At 37.4% G+C, this 20,819-nt stretch overlaps 1 protein-coding gene across 7 annotated transcripts in view; it reads left to right on the plus strand.

Annotated features, from left to right (window-relative positions):
* Positions 1-20,819, plus strand: part of SH3BP2 (SH3 domain binding protein 2) — a 41,978-nt gene that overhangs the window by 15,230 nt on the left and 5,929 nt on the right. For 6 of the 7 annotated variants that reach the window (XM_075499636.1, XM_075499633.1, XM_075499635.1 and 3 more), the window contains 6 exons: positions 12,899-13,038; positions 14,123-14,225; positions 16,975-17,092; positions 17,691-17,761; positions 18,157-18,245; positions 20,189-20,254. In XM_075499636.1, the coding sequence (XP_075355751.1) occupies positions 12,903-13,038; positions 14,123-14,225; positions 16,975-17,092; positions 17,691-17,761; positions 18,157-18,245; positions 20,189-20,254 (583 nt within the window). In that variant the 5' untranslated portion in view covers positions 12,899-12,902. Of the gene's footprint in view, positions 1-7,030; positions 7,295-12,898; positions 13,039-14,122; positions 14,226-16,974; positions 17,093-17,690; positions 17,762-18,156; positions 18,246-20,188; positions 20,255-20,819 lie in introns of those variants that run through there. The other variant, XM_075499634.1, reaches the window with a different exon arrangement.

Raw genomic sequence — 20,819 nt, forward strand, 5'->3', positions numbered from 1 at the left:
GCCTTTGGCCTATCTTACTGTCAGGTGTTTGTTACTCTTACAGTATGTTGTGGGGTTTTTGTACCTCTTGTGAAACCTTTCTGCAAACTTCGTTGGCACTATACCAGTAATATACTTCATTAGGCAAACTGTAATCTGTGTTGTAAAATAAGAATGTTGTTCATGAAGTATTATCATGAAGTACTTCACTTACGAAGTATTGCGTATGAATGTCTTCTGTACTTGAAAACAGACCTGCGTGAACTTGCTTTTGAATGCAACTCTGCAGCTTTGGAGGTGTAGGTCAATGTTGGGCTAATCCTTGCTGTTGGAGTTCATTTAAACAAAGTTTAAGGGGGAATTTTTTTTCCTTTTGGTCATACTTCTGAAGCAAGTAGTGGTTTCCGTAAAAGAAATAATGTAAAATGGCACTGTCCAAATTGTCTTGTAGAAGAAGCCTATTGCATGTGATCATACATTTTTAGGGTTAAGTATATGAAATGACTGTTCCCTCTCATGTCCTCCAAATTAAAATTGTTTACTGCAGTCTTTCTGGTGCAGCCTTGCAGTGTACATTCGTTTTCATTTTAAAATCTTGACCTAAAATCCCAACTACACGTGATCTGGTGGTTACAATTAAATTCAGCTTTTGTAGAAAGTAAGCATGATCTTGCAGAGATTCTTCTTTCCAGTGCATGTAAAAAAAAAAAAAAAAAAAAAGAGTAGTATTTACCTAAGTGATGAAATATATGGTAGCCTTACATCCTGGTTATTGTAATCCATGTTCCTACCTGTTTCAGTCCTTTGATTTAGTGTTTTGGGTGGTTGGAGGTGGGAGTGGCAAAATACTTATGCCTTACAACATCCTTTAGAGAAGTTAATATCGTGATTTAAAAGGGAACAGTCATTGGAATCGGAATAAAGAAACCTTGTTTCTGGTGCACCTACTTGCTTGCATGAGGTTTTGAGCACAAGGAGCTTCAAAGCTGTTGGAGGTGGGGACTGTCCATTAGAAATACAGCCCAGTTGGGCCTTCTAATTCTATAAATTACACTTGCATGGTTATTAGCTTATTTTGAGATTCTGGTTTCTAGTCAGAGTTTCCAAGTATGAGAAGAGCAAACTCTGAGATGCTTCACTGCATCACTACTTAAAAACCAGCACTATCTACTGTGTTGTACAGCAGTAGAGTATAGAGCGAGTCTTTGCGGTTACACATTGCCTTAAAATTGTATCACATAGTTGCTTTACAAGCAAAATAAAAATAGGAAATGTTTGTCTTGTTTTGTTCTCCCGGGATCTGACAGAAGTTGAACTTCCTCTTTGGTGCTGGCTGCAGCCATTTGCCTGCAGAGGAGTATTTCCTTAAACATAAGGTTACTGCAGTCCACCAGAAAACGGACATGCAAGCTTGAAGGGCTCATGAATGACATGACCAAATGCTTCCTCTGAACCAGGGCTTGCTGAATTTCTTTAGTATTCAATTAGTAGCTTGTGTCAGCGATAGAGTTTATAAATTTACTCACTGCAATTTTTTGCTGATATACATTCAAAAGGACTTTCTCTATAAGCTTTATGTGTTTTTGTTGTTTTTAATATATTGCTGCAGGAAAGTTTTAAAATTGTTTATATTCAGTAATTTTTCTGTTGACTTGCATATATACTTACATGAAATATTCTCTTCAACTGGCAACAGTAGTCTTGGACCTAAGTTTTGTTAGTCTTGTACAAGCACAGTATACAATGAACTGATGGATGTTGTATATCTTGCCAAAATGCTTTAGTATCAGAAATGGTAGAAAATGTTGAACGTAAGTGTAGGCCTCTGAGGTGGGTTTTTCGCCTTCCTTCTTTTTTTCCCTTGGACTCTTGATGTTCTTTATATTGATATAAGTAAAATTCTAAGAAAACGGAAAAAATATTTCCTAACAAGAGACTTAACTTTATATGGCAAGACATCTGCTTGTACCTATTCAATATGCTTTATAATCAGTAATAGATATTTGACTCCCTCTTGTAAATTTCTAAAAGCTTTTATTTAGGTGTTGCTTTTACTAGAGTTCAGTGGTCTGCCAGTTTAAATGCTTAAAGGTGTTTTGATGTGTGTCATGGTTTAACCCCAGCCGGCAACTAAGCCCCACACAGCCACTTGCTCACTCCCCCCACAGTGGGATGGGGGAGAGAATCAGAAGAGTAGAAGTGAGAAAACTCGTGGGTTGAGATAAAGACAGTTTAATAGGGAAAGCAAAAGCCACGCACACAAGCAAAGCAAGGAATTCACTCACTTTATCCCATGGGCAGGCAGGTGTTCAGCCATCTCCAGGAAAGCAGGGCTCCATCTTGCGTAACGGTTACTTGGGAAGACAAACGTCATCACTCTGAATGTCCCCCTCTTCCTTCTTCTTCCCCAGCTTTATATACTGAGCATGACGTCATACGGTATGGAATAGCCCTTTGGGCAGTTGGAGTCAGCTGTCCCAGCTGTATTCCCCCCCAACTTCTTGTGCACCTGGCAGAGCATGGGAAGCTGAAAAGTCCTTGATTTAGTAGAAGCACTACTTAGCAACAACTAAAACATCCCTGAATTATCAGCACTGTTTTCAGCACAAATCCAAAACATAGCCCCATACTAGCTACTATGAAGAAAATTAACTCTACCCCAGCCAAAACCAGCACAATGTGTAAGCAGAAATTATTTTGTGGTCCAACAGTGCTTCCTAAATTATCAATTATGAGTACATTAGTGATAGAATTGTATGCAGTTCATCACAAACCAGCCTAGCAGTAAAATTGTTGTAACTGTAAAATCTTAGAATTGAAAACTTTTGTCAAGGAAATAAATAATTTGTGGGAACTCCCACTTTGAGTGTGTATGTGTATTTGGGGAAACTCCCTTTGCAGCTGTCTGCAGCACAACTGTCTGCAGAAATAGGACTTCGGCCATCATGTTTGTACTTCTGCTCAGTTACATGTTGGTTTTTTTTTTTTTTTTTACTATGGTCTAGTTTAAATTGTTCTACGAGCACTGATGAAAGATATCAGTTAATCATAACTGTAGCTGCATTTACAATCTTCTTTACAAGGACCTTGTATATAGGTAACGGTTAAAAGGAACAAAAAACTTGTCCATCTGGTTTGAATAGTAAATGACAATGGAATCATACCTTGATAATGTGTCTTTGAATTTATTTTAAAGAAACATGATAAGCAGCAAAAATGTTTAAGAACTTGCTTTCTATTTTAAGTGTTACTTATACCAAGTGTTACTGGTATGGTCTGACTGTCATAGGTTTTACACCCAGTTAATTCGCTGGGTGAATGCTGCTATACAGTTTTGAGGGGCCTTTTGATTTAGTAGAAATCCCTTAAACTTAACTTGAAAAGCTACTCATAATAACATTGCCAACATAAATAATTATGCTAGGATAGCTGTACTGATTTTAATTCAATCCTTATTTACATCAGTATGAAGTCTTAGGTTATTTTTCAAGCCTAGCTGATGAAAAGTAATCTGTTAAATGATAATGTTCTTATATTGAGAGTTTACAGAAGGTTCTTCTCTGCCAGCTGCACAGTGTAATTTGTTTTTCACAAGCTATGTGTATACCGCAAATACTTTGTGGCTCTACATTGGTCTATAGATGTTTGAGCAATATATAACGTTAACCATATCCCAAAATCAAAGTCTGTATATCAACTTCTAGGACTTGTGCCAAGCTGTTTGGTGAAACAACCAAGAAAAGTTACAACTTTTTTTTAAATTGATACGCTCTTTCTCTGAAATATGGCTTATTTATTGCAGACCAGTGCTGTCTGACTTATTTGAAGTTCTAAGCCAACAATATGTCCATAGATGTTCAGAGCTTAAGAGCAGTGGGGTATAAATAGAAACTCAGAAGCTTTTTGACCTGAAGTGTTTCTCAGTTTTAGATGAATATATATTATCAAGGCTTCAGCTACTTTTTAAAATATATCTGTAAGTAAATAAGTAAATATCTTATTAAGGCTTCTTCAGCTCTTCCTAAGTAAGCTGAATGAGGGAATGATAGTTGACATGTAAAGAACAGGAATTCTTTTGGCATTGAAAAGAGGATTTTTGGAAGTTCTGGCCTCATTTCTCCCCTTTGTTGCTGATATTTTTTTTTTTTAATTTTTATTCTGCAGGTCACCTAGCACAAGTAGTTCTGATGCATGGTTATTCACATTTTCACAGGACTGCCTTACCTAGCAGATGAAGGATTCAGGGAGTAATTTACACTTGCTCTTTTACAATCTGCAGTTGTGGAGTATGCAGTTGACATATATCATCTCTCAAGATAGTGGATGTGTTTCCACTGTGATCTAGAAACTTGGGCCTAAACTAGTTTAGAATTAATAAAATAATAAAACTCATAATCTACTCCTGATTCAAGCTCATTAAAGTCAGTAAAACTTTAACAGAATGTGGCCTTTTTTAATGCCTTACTATACTGTGGGGTTTTATGGAGATATATAATGTATGAACTCTTATGTTATTCTGAGCAGAACTTGACTAGTGAGCTGACTATTTGCTGCAGCTGAAGGAAAGTGGGGTTTATGCTATTTTAATTTCTTTTGTTGCTTTGTTAATTTTTCTGCCTTGCCTGTTGCTGTGCTCTGCTTGTGCTGCTTTTATTTACAGGCCATTCTTGCAGTTTCCTGTAAATTGGTCAGCAAGAGGAAGTTCTCTTGCTGCAGAGACAACTCAACCCATCAGCTAGACTAGTGAACTTGCAATGGCAAGGACAGCATAGTGCTAGAGGTATATTTTATTGCTCTTGCTTTTCATTAACTAAAGATAAGTAGGACTGCTTTTGACTGGGAGCAAGAGCCGTTCCTAACAACAGAAGAGGTGATTGGCTGACTTCCTCAGACAGTGGCCCTGCTGGAATGAAATCCAAATGTTGGTTTCTGATGCTTTGGTTCCTCCTCTTAAGGCTATCTGAATGAAATCTCATAATGTTAAAGAAATGAAGTAACTCCTTTTGAGTGAAATTCTCCCTAGGCTAGCTTGGTGCAAGGCTGCTTCTGACCACTGGTTTTGTGAGGACAAATGAAGGTTAGCGGTCTGAAGACCATATACCAGAGTCCTTCGCAAAACTGAATTTTGCGTTGTGAAGAAGGATAAACTTCACACTCTTTCACTTCCCTGACAGACATGTTAATCAAATCCATAAGGATTTCATGTCTCTTCAGAGTCTTTATTTGCAATTTTGAAACACAACCCTTCTGATTAATGTTTGGTCTAGAAAGCTAAGCTGAATTTTCATTCTTCCAAAACTGTGAAACATCTAAATTTTTTTGGTGGCGGTGGTCCTCAGTGGAACACGAGCTTGTGTGTGTGCCTGTGTGAAATGGCTTCTGCTCTAACTGTTACCATCTTGACAGTGTTGGAAATCACCAGAAAAATCAAAAGGGGATCTTGGAACTTGAAATGAAAAATTCTGTATTTCTGAGTGCTTAAGTGAAGAATGTGAGAGGACAGCATCAGAAAGGTTAGAGTGAAAAAGCAGTACTTCAGGAACATGTGTTGGATAAATGAGACCTAATTAAAATGAGACTGTTGAGGCCAAAGAGCATGGTACTATAGTTGTGGAGTTTGGAGGGGAAAACCAAGACTTAGGTGTGTCAGACCAGAAAAGGGAAAGAGGAACTGATTTTTTTCCAGTGTTACATATACTCAAATGCTGTCATTTTGATCGTAGCTTTTTTACTGAGGTAGAGATAAAGGTTGCAAAGATGACAATGCAAACTTAGAAGAGTACGCTTAGATAGCAGAGAACTGGGGGAGGAAAGATTGCTTTAAAGCATTGCGTGTTAATGCTTAAAGTCTAAATTGGTAACTGATATTGTAGCAGATAAAGCACGTGAATTTAATTCACAAACTGCTGAGATGTAGTCCTCCTAACAGATTTTTCACACAGAAAAGATGTAAATTAAGCTACTGCAACAACTGGGTATTGATTCTTATTAAATAGCATTGGGGTTTTGTGTTGATATGCTGATCCTTTTAGCTAACAACAGGTGTGGTATTTATGGTTTGCTTTCCCCTTCCTAAACAGCCTGGCTATGGAAGGAGTGCAAATGGGTGCCCTATGGTGAAGACTGAGAATTGCTTTTCTAGCTGATACAGCCATGGCCAGTATCTGAAATGTTATTTTCTTCTGTGCTTTGACTGTTGAGTAGCTTACAAAAAGAAAAGATGTTATATAGAAACTTCTTCCTTCTATTTTGGAGTACAGATTTGTATCCATTTCCCCAAAAATACGTGATGTAAGCTTTACTTGGCGTATTCATGTATGTCGGTTTTGGCCATCATTCTGAAACTTGCTAGTTGTTTTTGTTTTATTTTAACTTTCTAGCCTGGGGTGTTTGGTTAATTCCAGGCAAAGTCAGTGAAACACTTGAATCCTTTTAAGAGCTCCAGATGAAAATAAGTGAAAACTGGCATTTATTCATCATCAGTTGGTGATACTTGTCCTGTAGAATTGTTGCCCTTGCATTGTGAGCTTCTTGGATTTGAATTTTATTGTCTTTTGTGGTTTGTGTAGCGTAAAAAGTACAGGCAAGACTTGCTCTAAAGCATGTATATGCTGCATAATCTTTCAAAAATGCTATTTTTAATTTACTGGGTTGAAGAGGGAAGGACAAGCTCCGGCTACAGGAGAGAAGAGAGATGAAATACTTAGTTCTGTAGTTCTGTGGTGTAGTGCCAGTACCTGAAGCAGAGGCTCTTCAGAACCACAGGTAGCATTTGAGCTGTGCCTCTGCTGGTGTGAGAGCCTGAGTACACTGTAAGAAAAAAGGACTACTTTATTTTTCTCCCAAGGGAAGGTGATTGATTGAAAGGTGAGTAGGAAGCAAGTGAGCACTGGAAAATCCCCTCTGCTTTCTGGCTCGCCATCTGACAGAGGCTTGAGGTATGCAGGGTTTGATTTATAACCTCTCAGGGAAGTTGGGAAATCTGACAAAGATAATGCTGCCCACTAACACTGGGGGGAAACAGGAAGTAACAAAGGAAACAAGTCATTGCCTAGGCGTCCCTTTTGGCCACAGAGCAGTTCAGATGCAGAAGCAGTTGGGGCAGGGTTTCTTTTCCTTTTGTGTGTTGAGCGTACAGCAGCTATCGCAGTCATTTGCAACCTTATAATACACAAAACGGGGAGAAGTGCAGAGATGTTCCTGTCATGCCTGAGAGGGGTCATAAGCTATTAATGGCTTTGTCATCACAAAGGAAACAATCATTCGGTGAAACTGTCAGCAGAAAAACTATGTGTCGATCAGGCACCGTCACCAGGTTAGTGCATATTTGTCGCTTGTATTTCTGTCATCTTTTCTCTTTTAGGTAGAGAGCAGACTAAAACTGAGAGTAGAATATTGTATTTGAGGTAAAATACTTTTAACTTATGCAGAATATTCAAGGATAAAGAATTGAAGGGGGAAGAGATGAGGTGACTGTTAGTTGAAAATGTTTGCCAGAAAAGAAAAGCAAGTTGAAGCAAGTTAAACTGAGTAAACTTACAACAGTGTATCTCAGTTGGGCATAGTTCTCAGTTTTCTTTGTTCTCTAAGATTTATTTGACTTTACAGTGTTTGTACTGTGCTATTAATCCTTTTGAGAGACTATTGTGAAAGGGGCTGTTAGAAGTATTAAGAAATGGAATGTGTAACCAAAAAAGTAGGAGAGAGATGGAAGAGTATTTCAGAAATACTGGAGAATGTTTAATAAATAGAAGAGAGACCTGAAAATTTTGCAGAAAGCAGTTTTAAGAACAGATGGTAAATGTTTAAGTGGTTGAATCGGAGAACTAATTTTTTTTCAGAATTGCTCAGAGCACATTGGGGAAGCTTTTATTTTACAGTTTTGCTGTATGTAATGCTGCCTCCCTTTTGGTTAAGCCTTTTGTAGAGACTGAAACTTCAGTCTCCCTCTGTGTTATGAGGAATACATTCGTTCGTGTAAATTATATGCTATATATGTAAGTTATATATTCAGAAGGAAACTAGCATCTTGCTTTGCTAGGTTTTACTTTCAAAATAGAATTTAAAGACTAAAAGTTAAGAGATATTATGGAGTTTAAAAAGTTCTCAGACATAATTGGCATAGAGATACTTGTTACAAATTCAGACCAGGTTTAATTTTTGTACTGCAGCTTTGGAGGCTGTTTTTTATTTGTTTTCAGCATGACGAAACTGGGCTCCAGGACAGACCATAAATATTATTATAACAAGTGAGAATTTTTAATACAACTTTTGACAGCTGTAGTTTCAGAGATGAGGGTAATGTGTTCTTACACCTATATACTGCAAGATGTGGAGATGATCACATCTGCTATATGTTCAGTTAAGCAAGAACTGAAGTCTCATGGCTCTTCCAGGATGCAATCCTTAGTTGAATCAGCTTATATTTGCTTTAATTGAGCTGAATGCCAATAGCTCTTAAGGCCAAAAGGGGTAAGTGTTCTTCTGTAATGTAATCCAGATTTTTGATGTGGCAGAATTTTGTTTTTACTCATGGAGGGACTTTTAGCCTGTAAAGTTATGCCCTAGCCTCCAGTCTAGCTATTCTGTATATGCTGACTGAAGGGATAGGTTAAAATTACTTCACAGATGTATACATTTGCATACTACACAATAACAGAAGTCTACCCTCCATTTGGAGTTTGAGCTTGGTAACAGTATTGTTATGATTCAGAAGAAAATTCTGTATCAGACTGGCATTATGTAGGTTACATGATGAAGCGTATAATTTCACTTTTTTTTTTTGTGCTGTTGCTACTTTCATGGTACTTTAAAATAAAAAACAGCTCATTGTGATAGTGTTTGAGAAAAGTATACTCATGTGATAGACTTGGACTGATGTTGCTAATACACTGCAAATTGGTTCAGTTTTTAGTCTGGCAGACCAGTTTTGTATATATGAAGTAATTACAATAATAATTGTATAAGCTCTGTATCACGCTCGAGAGTGCTAGCTGCACTGTTCTGCCTTTCCAAAAGCACTGTTGAATGATGAAGCAAATCCTATAAACTGCTGTTCCACTGTTTCTCCTACTACACTCTAAGGCCTGTCATCTCCCTCGCAGGCATAGAATTATCATGGGGATCATCTGAGAAACAAAGTGATGCAAGGCCTTTCAGTGTCTGCTGCCATCCTCTTCTGGCTCAGAAGGTTCAGTTCAGTGCTGTTTCAGTGGGGGAGAAGGTTGATTCAATAGCCACTTATAATGGGTTTTGGGGCTTGATGGAAAACTTAATTTAAAAATATGTATATAGTCCCTTGGTGAGTGGGAAGGAGAATAAAGTGTGTAGCTATTACTAGGAGCTTGCACAAAACAATGCATGAGTAATGTCACCTTCTGTTTGTAACAGAGGACCGGTGTCAGAAAGAGAGCATGGCTTGGCTCTGATCGCACTTAGTGGGCCCTTTCTGTTAACTTCATTGTCAGCTCCATGGAAGAGACTCTGCTTATGCACCTGGGGTGAAAATGTATAGTGGGGTCTTTGGCTTGTAATGCAAGAATGTGACTGCATAAGAAACAATTTGGAAATACCTTTCTGTTCTTAATGATCTAGCTATGTAGAGCTAGATCTAGCAATGTAGAGCTACCAGGCCCTACAGTGACTTCAGTGCTTGCTATTGATCTGTTTTTCATGTAATGGATTAAAAAAATTCTAAGAGGAATATCAAGAGTGGAAGGAACCATTTCAGTGAGCTAAAGGCAACCATATTGTAGATGCTAAGACCAGAAAAATCTTTAAGAGCATCCATTTTTCCTTCCTCCCACCTCTACAATAAAGATCCTGCAGTTACATTGTTTTGACAGCTTTCTCCCAGCAGCTTGATGCAAAATAGCATCTAGTGTCATTCCAGGATTGTTTGTACTGTCAAGAAAAGAAGAAAATCTGCTTGCGACTAGATTCAAAGTACTTAAATGGATTTTAGAGGCCTAACTCAAACATTTCAATTCAGAATACCAAAGTCCTCCCTATGTGTCTGCAAATGAAAGTGCTTGAGGAGCCTACAGATGTGATGGGGAGTGCTGTAAGCCACAGTGAGATCCAGAAAACAGGCATAGCAGCCTCTAAATCTATTGAGAAGCTGGGTGTATTAGGTGAGCTCTTTAGCTGATATAATGTGTACTTGTCTCTGTGGAGTTCAGCCACATCTCCTTTTATTCACTTAGCTGGGATGGGGCAGTTCTGAGGTTTGGTCTCCTCTTCTCAGGACTGTTTTATAGTGAGTAGTCAAAAGTAAGAAATGATCATGAATAGAGGAAGCAGAACCTGATACTCTGCTGTCCTTCCCCTTCAGTTAAATCCTATAGTCATCACACTGTAGATGTGGAGTTCCCCCCTCCCCCCCACCTGCATGCTCCTCTGCTTCCATGATTCCCCTCCCCTACCTCCCCCCCCCCCCCCCCCCCCCCCCCAATATTCAGGCTTTTCAGGTGGAGGAGAAAGTGCCTCATCCAGGCACACTTTAATGAGTAGTGTAACTAGTCTATTCCTGCACAGAAGGCCAACATGACCTAGTCAAACATTTCTGTTTTCTGTATTGACCTAGGGCAGGATACCCTTGTCCCTAGTGTTTGTTGTTGGCTTCTGAGAAATCTCAGCTTACTGGTTGTTTTGGATAACCTCTCTGAGAGATTTAACTCTGCCTCTTCTGGTTTGTTTTCAACCTAAGTACATAACACTGAAACAGTTTCACACCAAAGGCTAGGTGCTTAAGTCCTTTCTTGTTATGTTCTTTGTAGTAAAAGGACACAGGATTTGAAGACCCATGATGAACTTGAAACTGTTGGATGGCATTGAGACTAATGTTAGAGTTAGATCAAAAAACTGAGATCAGAGTATATTTGTCTGAATAAAAAAGTTCCATTTTTACTTTTTTTTTCTGAATGTAATGAGAAACAGACTGAAATAACTTAATCATAAATTAATTTCTAATGTTTGAATGTTGATGTGCCTGTTCTTAAAAGAAACATTTAGCTCAGGACTTGCCTTTGCATTCCTCATTTCAAGGAAATCACTCTTAGCAGTACTGCGGTGTGGTTTGGTGTCAGCAGCCAGCAGGTTAACGCTCTCCACTCCTCTCATTTTGGCTTTTCTGCAAGATGTGGAGCAATAATTTGAAGGATTCTTTCCTTTTTTTCTTTTTTTTTTTTGGGGGGGGGGGGGGTAACTTTTGTTACTGTTTTTTTAATTCTTAAAATATCTGCGTAGCCCCTTCTTCACCTGTTAAAACATTGCTGTTGCTAGGAATTTTCATTGTGGGGGAGGAGGAGGAAGGAACAACTCAGTTTGGAAAGATCTCAATCATATAATAAGAACAGGGAGGAAATAGCAGAAGGAAGGATATGGCTGAATACAACAGAATTAACTTACCTTTTGGTGGGCAGGAAGGTCCTGGAGGAAAACTGGGAAACCATGGTGCCTTGCAGTGTCTGCTGTGAGAACCTTTCTAGGGCCTTGGATCCTATCTTCTCTGCTTGTGCCTGTTTTATAACACTGGGGACTAAAACCTAATATTTGTGATTAAGTTTTCTAGGCTGCCTAGACAATTTAATTGAGTTTAAACTCTCCTGGTAGAAATTGTTAGTAATTTCCACCCTTCTCCACAGATGTATCATCAGCAAAGGGCAAGCAGTTAGATCTAAATCCTAAGCTGATCCAGTGAATGATCAATTGACTTGCATTTCTGTTCTTCTGAACACACGTACAATGCATATGTACTCTACTGCTGCAATTAATCCCTCAACAAAACTGTTTCACTTGCTTATTCTTTTCAGTATGGGTACTTCAAGTTGCCATCTTAGGCTGGAGAGACTAGTGCTCAGGTGGGTGTGTTGTGCTGCAGGCTCTTGGATTCCTGTACTGAGCTAGACTATTGACTTCCATTACTGTCCCTTTGGGGAAAGGAGAAGCAAACAGGATCCATTAGATTTCAGTCCTCCACTAAAAGCTTTTTCAGTTCTAAACCATCATTCCTTTATCAGAAATTAATTAACTGGAACTTCATTAGTTTGCCTCTTATCAGCAAAGCTCTCTAGCCCTACACCTGAGGATAACAGACCATTTTATGTTTGGGTCAAACTTCCTACAGTTCATGCATGATTTCTTTTCTGTATTACACAGTAGGATTTTTAGCCTAGTTCTGTTACCAGTTGAAGAAAGAAAGGTCTTATAGTGATGTATCAGACAGAAAAAAATACTACTAAGAAACTAATTTTCTTGATAACCTGTGTTAGATGATAGCAGAAAGAGTGCTAACTGCAAAGGTGCTTGGTGGAGCATGGCATTAATAATAGATAAATAAGTTAATGGCAGTCTGCAGCAATCTGACATAAACTTCATTTGCACAGGATGCTGTCACATATGACATCCAGTATGAGATTATATACTAATGCTTTCATTCAGAATAAAATATGTAAGTATAAGGAGTAAGTAGTATTGGATACTACTGTTACTAAAATATGACTGTTGATTCCCTTATACAGAAAATTATACTGTATATGCATGTGTGGCATAGAACTTCAGAGAAGAAAGTGATTTTCTTTCTAGTCACCTGCCTGATTAAGTCCCACGGTGTTATCTGAGGCACTTTTAAAATATAAATACTTAAATAACATTTACTAAGCACTCTTCTGTTGTTTCAACAACTGTCAATCACTTTTGAGAGTGGTATAAAAATAAATTGGGACTTTTTGCACCATGGTTTTTTATACATTACAAACTTCCTGGAATCTATGAACACCCGTCTGTGCTACATACTTGACTGCTGAACCATGTTAGTTGTTTGGAAAACTTGTTTAAGGAAACAAGCTTTGTTTCTTGGTACTCATTTCTTAAAGTAAAATCTAAGTTTTAAACTGTTTTTAATTATTCTACATTGCAGAACGATGGCCTCAGAGGAGCAGGTCTGGCCAGTCCCAATGAAGGCAATTGGAGCACAAAACCTTTTGACAATGCCTGGAGGAGTGACCAAATCAGGGTATCTTCATAAAAAAGGAGGCACCCAGCTGCAGATCTTGAAGTGTAAGTTGAATGAGGTATTAACTAAATTAAATGTTTTAAATGCTTGCCTTTGGGGCCATTAACACATTTGATGTTAGCAGACTATTTAATGAAGCTGTTCTTCCCCTTACTTTGTCTGTAATGGATTACAATTTTACTGGAATATATGTATGAAAGACCCATATTGAAAGAATTTCCCTTAATTGTTTTGGAACTGTAAATCCCAGATGATAAATATTGTGGTAGATTTTCTTTTACTTGGTTAAGTCTCTTGTCTAGTCCTTCACAAGTAAGATTTTAAAGGCAGAAACAGATTCCCAGGATATCTATCAATTTCAAATATCCTTTTCTAAAATAAATTAGTACTCAGCTTTTTTTCCAGTTGGTTATTCTGTACTGGAAAAATATCCCCATCTCCTATTGCTGTTGTGAAATGGAAGTTTTCTCACTGCCAACATTAGACTGTACTTAAAAACAGTAATTGCTTCTGGAATCAGAATCTATTTACATGGAGAAAACTTAAGATTTTGGGTTTATTTATATGCTATTCCTTTGCTATCCCTGTTTAAACTATACTTATATAGTTAAGGACAAAGATTATTGCATTTGATAAAGGAAGGAATGTTGGCCCCTTTAAAAAAAAAAAAAAAATTTTATTGGCAGCTTTGTGTACTTGAGGTGAAAGAAGAGAGGGAGATACTGTCATGGTTTTGGGATGGACATAAATATGTATTTGTAGCCTGTGGCTACCTTTCTCCATTTTGTTTTAGGGTGCATTCTTACATTAGCTTATTCCTCTAGTAAAGGAGCACAGGTGGAGGTCAAACCTCTGCAGTCTCTTAGGCTTCTTTTGAAATTATCAGATCAGCTGCCTCTCAAATAAGGGAAGCAAATACTACCCTTAGTCCTGAAACTTTGTGAATGGACAGCTTTACCATGTGGCTGGTCATCAACAAGCTGTCATTTGACTAGTTTGTGCTCTTTTATAATGATCAATAAGATTACTAAAATCTTAAACAATAATTCTACCCGAGTTAAGAAGTTCTAGTTAATGTACTGCCTTTGGATTTATATTTTGCTGACTTTTTTTTCTTTATCTTTTCAGGGCCATTGAGATTTGTGATTATCCATGAGGGATGTATTTACTATTTTAAGAGCAGCACATCTGCATCTCCACAGGGTGCATTTTCTTTGAATGGTTACAACAGGTGAGTGCCAAAGAACTTATTTAACACCCAGGCTCCCCTTACTTAATGCAGGGGGCTATGGTTTTCATTTCCAAGCAAGTTAAACTCAACTACATCTGTTGTTTGGGTTAAGCACTGATCACAGATTCCAAGAGATGTATTGCTTTCAAATTGTATATATGATGTTTCCTGTGCTTTGCAAGTGTATAGCCTTCATCTTTTGTAACTTAACCAGTAAAGCTGTTAAAATTGCAATGGGCTTACTCTTGTTACCACCTTAATGCAGACTTTGCACATGCAGATACATGTGGATTCTTCCAGACGAATGATCTTTGTCCTCTAGTAATTTCAATGATCACCACAAAAATAGAAAGCAATCAGAAAGGAATATTTATGGAGTTACTGATTCAGTAACACTAATTAGTGTCAAAATTGAATCAACTACAGGAGTGATAAATGAGAGAATGCATGTGCAAAATGTCTGACTCATTTTGCTACACATTATAAATCTTAAATATTTGCTTTCTAAGTTGAAGACAAAAATAATGGCTTTCAAGTTAACCAGTACTATCAGAATCTGACTGAGTGCAGCTTATGTAACAAGGCCAACTAATAGAAGTCCAGCCTAACTTTAGGAAATTGCTGTTGTAATTGGTGCTAAAAAAGGACTAATGAGAGAGGGAATGTAGAGAAATAACACATTATTGGTCCTAACCACTGCAATTTTATTGTATTTGTAAACATGTATGTTATTCTTGTACTGCATAATGTTCTCAGACTTTTGGAATTAGGAAATATCTCTTACTAGAATGTGAGAGCTTTCGAACTGACGACCACAATGGCGTATTTTATAGGAATGCAGTTGTAAACATTGTAGCTAATTAAAGATTCAAGATTAATTTGTATAAGCAACCTATACTGTAACTTGGCCATGATGCTAGCTTCTGTAATCACATTAATGTGAAAAATACCATGGAATTTGTAAATGCTAGGGACTGTCTCATTGCTTTGTATATATCTGCATTCTAGCAGCCTCGTAGAGACCTTGGTTAGAATTGGGACCAGGTCTTGGTTAGTATTATGCACAGACATAAGCATTATTGAAAAAGAATTTGAAAAGAAAGAATTTGCTAGACTTGGTAGTTGCATAAGGTTGTGTGAAAACAAGTCACTCTAAGGCTTCCCTGGACTTTTATTTTGCAGTTTTCATTTAATAGCCTTTATGTGTTAAGAGTGGACAGGAGATGAAAGCGCTGCGTTCACTAGTGACTCAAAATGTATAGTGATGCCTATTGCTAGTATCCCTCCCAGCTGTACCATGGGTATTTCCCACATTAACATCTTTATTAGCCTTACATTAGTGAAATAACTTACAGTTCCTTTTGTGGCTTTGTTTTGGACTGGGCAGATGCAGAAAATGACAACTTCCAGCTTGAAAATAGGATTGGGGTTCTAAAAAAGATGCAAACTCTAATTCTGAAATAATTTTGCAGTTGACATTGTTCTTAATGGCAGCTTCAGGGTGTTGCTTAGATATATTTTCTTCATAGAATCATAGAATAGTTTGGGTTGGAAGGGACCTTTAAAGGTCATCTAGTCCAACCCCCTTGCAATGGGCAGGGACATCTTCCACTAGATCAGGTTGCTCAGGGCCCCATCCAACCTGACCTTGAATGTTTCCAGGGATGCGGCATCTACCACCTCTCTGGGCAACCTGTTCCAGTGCCTCACCACCCTCATCATAAAAAATGTCTTCCTTATATCTAGTCTGAATCTACCTTCCTTTAGTTTAAAACCATTAGCCCTTGTCCTATCACTACAGGCCCTGCTAAAAAGTCTGTCCCCATCTTTCTTATAAGCCCTATTTAAGTACTGAAAGGCCAAAACAATGTTATCTTCATTAGGTACCTAACCAAATGTCTCTGATAATCTTTCTTCCTACGTTTACAAACCACCTTCCCTAAATATTAAGGACTTATGGAAATACTGTATTATATGAGGAAATTGGTAAGTTAAAAAGTTTAGGAAGAAGAAAGACAGCCCCAATAATAATGGTAAACACTTGAATCTGATTTCTCTATGGCTGATGCTGAATAAAACTTAGAAATGTTACGTTTAGATTACCCACACTGTTAGGATTTTAGTCTCCTTATATGTTCCAAAGCGAGCATTTACAACCAAGTTTTTGTGTGTGTAAGGAATTTCCTCATTTGAGACTCCTCTGGGGGGAAAAATAAAAAGAAACAAACATATCTAATGCAGTTTGTGAAAGAGGTTGAGTTGTGCTGTTTTAAAATAATAAAGTGCAAGAAAGTGTTTATAAGGGAAAAGTGGAAAAAATAAGTTAACTTTTAAAATTAGTTCTCACTTATCTTCATGGACAACCTGTGTTTTGATTTCTTTGTGCCTTTCTGAAATAAGGATCACAGGCACCCTAAGTACTTCTTGCCATGGTGTGAAGCTTGTGAATTAATGCAATTCATTAAAACTATTGAACAGGTGAAAACATCCATTTATAACTCTGGCTGATGGTTTAACTAGTGCTTTTTCTCCTGTCAGTGCTCTTGCATTGTCCTTTCTACCCCTTTAATGGAGAAGTACAACAAATGCACATATGGGGATTTTGGTGGCATTTTCCTGGGCTTGGGGGTTATTTTTGGTAAGGCAAAACTGGCCAGTAAAACTGCTTTCTATCAGAGCTTTGACTTGCAGAGCAGAATTAATTTTTTATAGATTAAGGTTTTTATGTATTGGTTGTTCTGTTTCTCAGGGTTATGCGGGCAGCTGAGGAGACAACATCCAGCAATGTGTTTCCTTTCAAGTTAGTTCACATTAGCAAGAAGCACAGGACGTGGTTTTTTTCAGCTTCTTCTGAAGATGAAAGAAAGGTAACTTTCTTCTTTTGCTATATAATTTTCCTTGAAGCAGAAAGTGAATCCTGGACTTCCCTAAAATCTAAATGAACTGGACATGCAGCTGTTACTGAAATTTGTATATCTAGTTCTCTGGGCTCCTCTGAAAATCATGTCTGAAGTTTTAACTATTAAGTTAGTGTCAGTTCAAGTTGTAATTTAGGGAATGGCTGTAAGTGACATACTAGATGTCATGGTTTTCTCCATATTGCTCATTTTATTTTTAGCCAAGGAACAAATATTTGTACATTAAACCTTTGATAAAGCATGAAAACGGTTCAGTGAAATCTCACCCTTAAACATACTATGAACAAGTACCTGGCTTAGAAATAACGGCTTGAAATTCGCAAACTGAAAGTTTAATATTTTAATACGTTCTTATAGCATTTTAGATAGTCAAAATGCTTTGACTGATAAGTCCTCTCAATGCATATGTAAAGTCATGGATAAACACTATTTCAGTGTAGGTTCCTCGCACAGTTACTAATTTCTTACAGGGGACAGATACTGTGCATGTTTGTTTAATGATTTAAAGATGGATGTGTTTGAATGTTGTATTTTTATTCTTATTTAGAATTGGATGCTATCCCTGAGGAGGGAAATTGATCACTACCATGAGAAGAAAGAAACAATAACAGAATTCAGGTATCAACCCCTAATCTTTATTTGCTTTTATCCCTTTTGCACTAGCTCTTGACAATGGTGTTTTAGGCTCTTTGCACCTACAAGTAATTTACTGTTAAATAAAAACAGGTGCAGTAAGGCCCAAGAATGAAAGGCCTTCCTAAGACATAAAGAATACCAAGACAAAAATAAATCTTTTTACTAAGAAATCTTTAATTGTCAGCTTTGTGAAAAACACACAAAACCTTCAAAATGGCAGCAACAACATATCTGGCTGTTAAGCTGGAAGTAGGAATAGATTGCTTCTGCTTTTCCAGCATTCCTTTCCAGTGCTGCAGTCCTCCTAACAGACATGTTAACTCTCCCAAGACCCACAGCACAGTGATACAGAAGGTATTCCGTCTTGTCTTTTGCAGTGACTCTGGTTCTGATGCAGACAGTTTCTATGGCTCAGTAGAACGTCCCATTGACATCAAGTATTCTCATCATTCAGCAGATAATGAAGGTGACAAATTTAGACACTGATAAATAAGATTTATTTATTTATTTGCTTACTTATTTATTCTGGATTCTGCAGGAACTATTCCTACAGCTTAAGCAAACTGATCCAATTTGCAGCTCTAAATTCTTGTTTTTACAAGGTGTGTAGTTGTTATAATTTTAAATCAGAAGCAGATACTCTGTGCCATAAACCATTAGTAAAAATAAATGGTAACTAAAGAAATTCAGATCTTTCAAGGAGATGTATGACACCCTAATAATACTATTTAAAATTTTTATTGAGACTGCATGTTGGAGAGTTTGTAGATCTAGGAAAAAGATAAAATTTTGAGTATGTCCATAGGTCATAGTGCGGAAATACAAAGTGGTCTTTATTATGATAATTAAATATTATGAACAATAATTGAAAATAATTCTAATAATAGGATATTAGTCACTTAAAAGTATGTTCTGAAAACGTGCAGAGACAATGCAGTAAAATATTGTGGAGCTAGTTACCTCCTATCTAGACTGTAAAATTAATTCACCTGTCCTGCAAAACAAGCAGTCACCCACACTGGGATGTTGTTGCATCTGTGTTGTAGTCTGTTTAGTATGAAACAGAATTGATCATCCCTCCAGTTCAGGAAGATTTTACATCAGGCATAGGATGGGCCTATGTGAAACATATTGAAGAATGTTATCCTATTACTTTCAAACTGATTAACTTTTAAAAGTAAGGCTCTGAAAATCTCATTCTTAGCATAGCCTTTTTTTATTCAAAGTTTGATACTTGTTCGTTGCTGTAGCTGTTTCACTGTAAACAGTTCTGGCTGAGTGTTTATTTTTTAATTAGAAGTGAGGACACTACAGAAAGCCTGTCAGATAGGCATTCACAGCATATTTCAGCAACTGACTTCTTAGTCAAGAAATGTGTTAGTAAAATCCAATGTGAGAAGCCTCACGTCAAGGTTGAACATAGTTGCTTTACTAGGCATTTTCCCATCTGTCCTTTCAGATTTCTAAGGGCAGGGTTGACTGGAGCAAGTACTCTCATTTCCTGAAAGGAAATTCCTGACTATTTTTCCTGACTAGGACAAAAAGGCAGGAGTGAATCTTTTTAGGAAATCCCGTTCAATTGCTGCAAAGCAGAGGAAAACTGACTCATCGGCATTTCATGTAGGATTGTAGTTTAGTACTTGTGTGTTCATGGGAGGAAAGGGTTGTATGCAGTACGAATTATGTTAAGAGGCCTAGCAGGAGTTTAAATTGGGAAAATTAGAAGAACTAACTGATTTTTCTCAGACACTTTTTTTTTTAAATGCATTTCTCTGGGGAAATACTGTCCTTGAGGCTCCTATCATAGTCAATGATGAGAAATTTGTGCCTAGAAGTAGCATGTTTTTCATGGTCGTGTCTTGATTATTCTGACTTACAGTTAAAGGCAACACTGAAACCATTTAAGCCATTTGTTGTGGTGCATTTTTTTTTTTGTTGCCAGAGCAAGGCAAAAGAATTAATTGTTTTGTGGATCACTAGGCTTGCTTAGGCTTCCATATTCCAAAATCATCAATGTTTCTCTGTTAGGTTTTGGGGGTTATTTTTTTCCAACTGGTTTTGCCAGTGCATCCATGTAGTGGTGTCTCTGCAACTGATTTGAATTTTTCTCAGGAAGGCTATAACACTAGGAAGTGTCACCAGAAAGTAAATTTTAACCTGAAAGATGGAAAAAATGTAATGTGAGGTGTAATTCATCTCCCACCATTGGCTTTCTTAATTGACATCAAAATTTATGGAAACACCTATTCTAATTAGCAGAGAGGTGGACCAAAATTTTTAATTTTTTTTCACCTCTTTTAAAAAAAACTAGCTGAAAAATATTTGTTTATTAAAAAGCAATAGGCACTTAATACTCTTTCTTGGTTCCAGGAGTACTTATCAGTCTGACACGTTGATTTTTATCTGCAGATTATGACCAGGAGGAAGAGGATGAGTCTTACTTGCAGCCAGATACTTCTGACATAGTGAAAGACGGTATGTGATCGCTTTCATTCCTTCACAAAAGGCCCCATGAAAGGCCACCAATGAAGGCAATATTCATGTAGAATGCCAGATTATTATTTTGGCTTGGTTGTATCTTAAGCATCGCAGGTGGTAAAATAACTGAAGTAATGCACAGGTATCTAATCTTGAGAGGTATTCAGGGTCAAAAGGTCCTAGTAACAGCAGTAACAATTTACAGAAAGTGTTACATGCCTTTAAGGGCATGTGTTCTTGCAGGCCTCCTGCCCTGGAAGGACCTGTATCTGCAGTCTGGTCAGCAGTCTGGAGGAGGAGTAATGCTTTTAATGTAGCCTCTCTTTCTTTATTTTTAGCAAAGGGAAAACTCTTTGCGAAGTCATCATAAACCACGCCTAAATAAAAATTGCAGGATTTACTACACGTAACATTCAGAATTGTGCTGAAAATTAAATGCTTATCCAGCGTTTTGGGTATTATCAGACCAGATGCCAATTAAATATCTTAAATTACATAGAAAATAAATTTGAAAAGTCTCGTTTCTTGACATACTGTATTTCTCCTCAGTGTGTCATGTTTT

Source organism: Mycteria americana, chromosome 4 (assembly GCF_035582795.1).
Source record: "Mycteria americana isolate JAX WOST 10 ecotype Jacksonville Zoo and Gardens chromosome 4, USCA_MyAme_1.0, whole genome shotgun sequence".
NCBI classification, from domain to species: domain Eukaryota; kingdom Metazoa; phylum Chordata; class Aves; order Ciconiiformes; family Ciconiidae; genus Mycteria; species Mycteria americana.